Genomic DNA, 7,751 nt, shown 5'->3' with positions numbered 1-7,751 from the left:
AAAATGGAAAGGACAAGCGGATGACAGCCAGCTACCGACCCATATTCCTCACAAGCTGTGTCAGTAAAATAATGGAACGTATGGTCAATAAAAGATTAATGTGGATAATAGAGAGCAATAATTTCTTACAATCTTTTCAATCTGGATTCCGCAAAGGTCGATCCACATTAGACCATCTGGTTACTTTGGAGGCTGAGATCCAATATTCATTTATTAACGCTCAACATTTAATCGCGATATTTTTCGATCTTAAAAAAGCATTGGACAGTGTCAAACATAATTTAATCCTCAAAAAATTATCAGCTGTCGGAATCAAAGGGCAAATGTACCAATACATAAAACAATTTCTTTCACATCGCCGCTTCAGAGTACAAATAGGATGCGAATTTTCCGATGAACGCGAACAGATTAGCGGAGTCCCGCAAGGATGTGTTCTCAGCCCAACTCTATTCTGCCTAGCAATTAACGATTTGGGACTTAACCTGCCAAGGGGCGTTAAACCGCTGCTATTTGCGGACGATCTAGCCATTATTTGTCGATCAGCATATACAACTACTATCAAACATAAATTACAGGAAGCAATCAATAGAATCAATAACTGGTCACTTTCAATCGGTCTTGAGTTCTCACCCGGGAAAACCAAATGCCTCCATTTCACCCGAAAAAGAATAACCCCACCATCTCCTGAACTCTATTTAGGTGAATCTTTGATACCCTACACAGATAACCACAGATTTCTGGGGTTGATATTTGATCGGAAGCTAAATTGGGAAGCGCACATTTCGACACTAAAATCCAATACCAATACCAACACCTCCTGGGGCTCTGACAGACACATACTGATAAAATTATACCGGACCCTAGTATGCTCGAAACTAGACTATGGATGTTTTATTTACGGCTCTGCCCGACACCGGATTCTCGCCAGACTGGATGTGGTTCATCATACAGGGATACGTATCGCAACTGGCGCATTTCGAACAAGCCCCATTCTTAGTCTGTGTTCTGAAGCTGGACTACCTCCTCTATTATTCAGAAGGAAAAAACTGGCAATAAACTACATTTCAAAATTATACCCTCAAAAGGATCATCCTACACATAAATGCATCTTCAAACCAAAATATTCAAATTTTTTTAGAAACAAAATAAATTCAACACTCCCGTTGGCAGAAAGAACACATACTGCTATTGAATTCTTTAAAGAAATACCTCTTACCATCCCGGAAGTCCTCAATCCTCCATGGATACACAGACTACCAAATACAATGCTACAATTATCCCGATTGCCCAAAGGTAGTACGTCACCTACTGAATATAGAACTAGGTTCTCACATCTCTGTCAAAATATTCCAGATCCTTTTTTTATATATACTGACGGATCAAAATCTAACGAATCTATAGCATCCTCTTTCATCACACATAACTCAACCCATAAAATAAAACTACATAAATTATGCAGTGTATATACAGCTGAATTACATGCAATAGGAGGCTATTCTGCTGAGGAGCACTTCACTTCTCCATGACAGTGACGCATACGAACATTGTTATCATTACCGATTCTTTAAGCTCATTAAAAGCCATGAAGAACATTTACCCGAAACACTCAACAATCATAAAAAATACACAATTACACCAATATGCTAGAAAACTTGGGAAGAACTGTTTTCTTTATATGGGTGCCGGGTCACGTGGGGATCGCTGGGAATGAACTGGCGGACGTTGCAGCCAAACAAGCACTTACCCTTCCGGGTCGGGGCGCGGCCATTCTGACACCCCAAGAAATAAGTCTCCCGATGGAAAATGAAATATTAGATAGTTGGCAAGCCATGTGGAATGAAAGCCCGCCAAGCAAATTAAAAAATGTTAAAAAAACGATTAAACCATGGACCACATCAAACCGTTCCAATCGCAGGGAGGAGGTAGCTATAGCCAGATTGAGAATAGGTCATACGAATTTAAATCATGCATACCTGATCAATAAACAACCTACTTATTTAACTACTTATTTTAACAACTTATTTAGCAATTAAATTATTTCAAATCTTGAAATAGAATTATAAAGTGAGAAGCGTGGGCGTTGATGACCTTAAGGTTTTACGCCCAAAACCCCCAACCAACAACAACAACAAGACTAAAAAGACAAGAAACTGTTCGTCGATTCCGACTATTACAACATTTACTAGACAAACGTTCTAAGTTGCCAATCCATTACAAAAGACTGATCTACATGACTATTATAAGGCCTATCTGGACATACGGAGTTGAGCTTAGGGTCTCCACTAAACCATCAAATTCCCTTCCGAATCCAATCCTTACAGTCCAAAATCCTTCATAAAATCCTTAATACTCCTTATTTTGTCACAAATCAAGTCATCCATCAGGACCTCAATGTCCCATATGTTGCCGATTTGGCCAGAACCAGATACCATACCTTCCATGATAAATTTCCCAACCAGCCAAATCCACTTGTTTCTATTTTAACCTGGCTTCATTACCTAATAATCCTCCTAGGTGTCTGAAAAGAAGATGGCCTCGAGATCTGAAAAACTATACACCCACTATCAGTTAATATGCAATTGTGACTTTTGTATGAATATTTTAAAATATTATCTTACATTTGTTAGGGAATTTAAAATTTTCATTTAATTATAAATTTAGCCATAAACTTTACGATGTAATAATAGATTAGTGGACTGACAAATTTTAGTTGTGAATGCATTTCCAAATTCATTTTATAATTTATTAATTAAGAATTGTGAAGTAAAACCCATCTTTGGTTAACTTAATGATTAGGATTTCTATTAAGGTCAAGAGTATGAAGAGCTAAAATAATAACGTAAATAAAAGACCTTTAATAAGCATTTTGAATCTCCCTCATTACTTGGAATGTTTTTAGTATGTTTAGTTGTATGCAAAGAGGTATAAACTAAATAGTACAGGGCAACCATCTCTTTGTTGTTACATTTACCTGTCTCAGTATACTTCTCGTCCTTTCGTGTAGTGGCATCGCTCCAGGTTCGTAGTCTTGTATTGTTTTCTTAGATTTATGTTTTTCATTCGACGTTTAGAGAAGTGAATCTGTCTTAGTGTTATAATAATTCAATGGTAATGAAAACGATTATGGTTTTCTGTTGTATGATTCTTGAGATGAACTTGGATTTCTGATTAGTAGCCACATGGCGGTTTGTTTGGAGGATAGCAAGGTTATTTTAGTATTAGTTGTTGAATTATATACAGTGGTTTTAGTTTTATCATAACCGATTAATTATTGAACAGGGGTCTTATTTAACGATTGGAAATGAAATTTTAATTATTTGGGCAGGATTTTCCATGTGTAGTGTTTTCTTTCTCGTTACCTTTCAATGGTCTAACATGATATTAATGCCGTACTTTTTTAATTATTCTTTTGTATCTTAATGGAACACAATGTATTAAATATTGTATAGTATATTTAAAATGATGGTAAGCTTTTCCTTGCTTTGATTTGTTTACGCAGCTTTTTAAAAGCCACAGTTTATTATTCTTTTCTCTTTTGTTTAAATGAAACTTGCAAATTCATATGTCTATTAAATCTAATTTGGTACAATACTAATTCATTTTGTATTTAAATAATGTCAATGGATTGTCTTTTTGTTAATTTGTGATTCTAGAAAATTGGTTTTGGTTCTGGAATATTTCAGATCATGGTCAATAGTCATTCAAAGTTTCTCTTGCTAGTTTTGTACCCTCATAGTTTTTACCTTGCTTTAAATACAGGAGATTTCTTATTAAGTCAGTCTGTAACTGATGTTGATACTTGAACAATTGTATTTTCTTGTGTATGATACTAGAAAAATGGTAGCTTAGTTCTAGATCAGCTTACAGGTATCAACTTGAGGTGACTTTAACTATATTTATTCAAAATTTTAATTGCTTGAAGTCATGTTGCATTTTATTATTGTATACTTTTTTAGCCATATGGAAAATTTTTTTATTGTGATCCATTATTGTCATCAGTTTTTAGAAATACTATATATTCCAAATTAAGATGGAAATAATTTTTGTGTTTCCTCAATTTTTTTTTAAGTCATTCCTATTTATGATAATATTTTGGTGAATAGTATTGCTATGTTGACCTACTAGTCCTCTTAATTAAATGTGAATGTCTAGAATATAAGTTTTATGATTATTTTTATTTTTTTTAATAATTATGATGCTAGTTCGGAAGCACTACTCCAACATGTGGGTGTTCTCACTTATATATAATGAAATAGTTTTTTGCCATTGCTGCAGGTTATAAGCTGCCACTATTTAAGGCATCATAATAATTCAAAATTAGATCCCTGGCCTTAACTGAAAAGGGGTTCTGTTGTGGGTTATTTAATCGTTTGAGTATTTGGAAGTTATGAGCTTTTTATGCTATACTCTCAATAATAAAACATTGTTTTTAAATGAGAATTCATCTGCTATGTTGCTGTAGTGTTTGTTTACTGTTTTGCAATCTCATAGTGTTATATTATACTATTATTATTTTTATGTTCTTAATTATCAAAATTTGATGAATTTTGTATTTTAATATATCAGTAGTTTAATCAGGATTAATTTCTTTTTGTAAATCTCGTTTTAATCTCTCTAATGTATTAAAGCTTCTTGGTCATCTTTCTCTAGTCATTAGATACATGAGAGTGAAGTTGAAAGTAATAATTGTGTTAATTTTTTCTAGTATTTCCCTGACTTTTCAGCAAAAGAGTGTTATTAACCCTAATTATCATACAAGCTTCTATCTCTCATTACTAGGGTGGCAGATGTTTTTTGAAACTCTATTCGAGTAGGACATCTGTCTTATTTGGTAAAGGTTTACTGTATTTTTCGTTTTTAATGTAATGTAAAACCTGTTACTCAGCTACTTTCGAACTTCATTTGGTGCTCTACATCGTTAAAACTACCTACAATACTAGAGAACTCAATAGAACATCCTTTAAATTAAAATAATTTTATTGAAACATGAGCCCTATTAGAGCAGTTTACGTTTAATGGTTCCTGAGTTTTTTTAACAGCATAATTTCGTAAAAAATGTGCTGAAAAATTAGATGCTAGTGAATTTACTGTGGAAAAACTATATATCTGGAACCATTGGACATGCAGATGTCTGCCAGCTATCAGCTTCAAGATAGTTGTGTTTAATAGAAAACTAATTGTGGATTCCTACTCTTGGATTACTAACATGAACTAACCCCTAAGGAAACAATACCATAATCATTTTATTTATGTGTTTTTTTTTTGTTTTGTTTTATTAGATGGTGGTTAATTCCAAAATCCAGAAGGCCAGTGGAGCTGAGCCCGATGCTTTTGAGGCATCTATTGCTCAAGCACTTTTAGACCTGGAGATGAATAGTGATTTGAAAGCACAACTGAGGGAGTTACACATCACTAAAGCAAAGGAACTTGATTTGGCTGGAAAGAAAGTAGGTTTCAACTTACAAATTTAATTTTGTAGTCTAGTTGGTAATGGTAAAATAATTAAGATAATGTAAGGAAGAAAAAGACTGTTATCCGTAAATTATTTATTTCTAATGCTTTTCAATGAATGAATGAATTAATTTATTTTGGATGAGCATTTGTGTCTTTATTTTTTTCCTTTTCTTAATTTTATTATTCTTCACAATATATTCTAGCCCATATTTTAGCGTGTTTGCCGACTGGTTAAAGTCAAGAGATTTTTTAATTCTGGGAATATATGGGGGGGGGGACATTAAAATTATAACTGGCCTGAAATTACTATAGTAACTATCACTAAAAATTCAGATTATTTTATCAAGCCTAAAAAAATCTGCTTAGTCCAATTAATAATATAGCTTCCTCTACTCTCAGCTTCAGGTCAGTTAGGACAAGCCATTTTCAAAATAAAAGGTATGTCCAGAATACTTTAGTAATGAGTAAGTAAGTGAAAGTTACTGTTATTGGCCAATCTTTTAAACTTTTAGACTTTTTTATTTTAAATTTGGTGTTGATCTTAAAGGTCAATTCAGGATGATCCTCAGATCATGACATAATTTTCCTGTATTGTTTGAAATAGAAGCAGATTATAATTTTGAATTCTCGTGTTTGTCATTATTATAACATCATTAAATAATTTATTATACCAAAACTTTCAAAGAATTTTAAAAAGTCCTTTACCTATCAAAAGTTTACTGCATCAAAAATTGACCAATGCTTTTAATAAGTAGAGATAATAGTGAAAAATAATCATTATTAATCAATGAATATATGCAGTTAAAAGTGTTAATTTTCAAAAATGTTTGGTGAAAAGGCCTAGTAAACTCTTCAAGCTAATTTGCATTGTTTAAATGAAATTGTTTTTTATTTTTAAAGATGTTTGTAATTCATGTTGAAAAGTATGATTTTAAAATATAATTTGGCATTTATTTCAAATTTTTGAGGTTATAAGTTGAATTTTTTCTCATTATTGTTGAATTTAATAGAATGGAGGATTTTAATTGAAAATGACATATTAAATTGTCATTACACATTTCAAAGCAAATTTGAGCTGCTTTTGTTAATTCTGTATGTAATTTTTGTTAGATTTTTTTTTTTATTTTTAAAAAACCTTATGCTTAAAATTAGAGCAGTGTGTTGTGTCAATAAAGATCAAAACTAATTGACTGATGTTTATTATTTATTATAAACTTAAATAGCAACTATCAAGTCATCTTGAATGCATAAATTTTGAAGTAGTGGTGAAATGTATAAGTGCATGTGTAAAAAGTGGAGAAACTTGTATGAAATAGAATATCTTATAATATTACAAATCAATATTTTATTGCCATATTGAAAAAATGGTGTAAATAGTGATAAAATAAAGAAATTTTGTATTAACTTATGTATAGTTGATAATGAACCAGTAAAGTGGGGACTTGAAAATAAACATAAACGTGAAAATAAACATTGAAAACTGGAGATCCTTTAATTTGCTCTATTTGAAATTTAACAGAAGTATACTAGTTAAGCACTTTGTTCATGTAATAGCCTTTAAAAAAAAATTATTATTTCTAGTTAATGATTTATAACTCCAAACCTGTGTTTCTAAGCCAAAACTTCTCTATTTCAAAAATTTAAGGACATTAAATACTGTGTGTTAGATTAAGTGTCCAGCATTGTCAATTTGGTCCAGTAATATGGTCGTAATCGACTGTGGGAAACAACAATTTTTACCAAATTTACAAATTAATTCAATATTTTATTCAAATTTATTTAAACTTTAAAACAATACCATGGAAACAGTTTTAAATTTATATTGTCTTGAATAATTTACTCATATACTCACTTAAGGCAATAAATCACATTTTTTCCCCTCACTCACTTGTCTGTAAAACTTTTAGCCTACATCCATTTGATATATCAAAATGTTTTCTTCTTTCCAACATTTCCGACGAAAACCCTTATTTTACTAGCCTATTAATCATGACAGATTATAACTTATAAATACCTTCTTCTTTTTTTTTAAGGTAAATAAATATTTAAAGATAGCTGTAACACATTTTGTCCTGCATCATACTTATTTTCAAATTCAGAGTTAGTTAAAATATTGGTTCTCTTTTCTATTATTCAATTTACTGTTTATAAAGTTTATCTATAATTCAAGAAAATTAAATGTTAAAAGTGTATAATTAAATTAAATTTCACTACTTGAGGTAGTTGTATATATCTGTTGCTAATTGTTTTTATTTTGTTATATTTCTTGATTTAGACTTATTCCACTTTAAACATAT

At 31.4% G+C, this 7,751-nt stretch overlaps 2 protein-coding genes across 3 annotated transcripts in view; one reads left to right on the top strand and one right to left on the bottom strand.

Moving 5' to 3' along the window:
* LOC106692959 (trifunctional enzyme subunit beta, mitochondrial) overlaps positions 1 to 7,751 on the bottom strand; it is an 86,571-nt gene that overhangs the window by 43,593 nt on the left and 35,227 nt on the right. The window lies entirely within an intron of this gene.
* Positions 2,938 to 7,751, top strand: part of RpS7 (ribosomal protein S7) — a 9,569-nt gene continuing 4,755 nt past the window's right edge. Inside the window, exons 1-2 of one of the 2 annotated variants that reach the window (XM_014439254.1) lie at positions 2,938 to 3,018; positions 5,280 to 5,447. In XM_014439254.1, coding sequence (XP_014294740.1) covers positions 5,280 to 5,447 — 168 coding nt within the window. In that variant the 5' untranslated portion in view covers positions 2,938 to 3,018. Of the gene's footprint in view, positions 3,019 to 3,046; positions 3,207 to 5,279; positions 5,448 to 7,751 lie in introns of those variants that run through there. The other variant, XM_067048623.1, reaches the window with a different exon arrangement.

Source organism: Halyomorpha halys, unplaced genomic scaffold, assembly GCF_000696795.3.
Source record: "Halyomorpha halys isolate HHAL.00 unplaced genomic scaffold, Hhal_1.1 Scaffold80.1, whole genome shotgun sequence".
NCBI lineage: Eukaryota > Metazoa > Arthropoda > Insecta > Hemiptera > Pentatomidae > Halyomorpha > Halyomorpha halys.
Note: the sequence above shows the minus strand (reverse complement) of the source record. Positions and strands in the feature narration are given on the sequence as shown.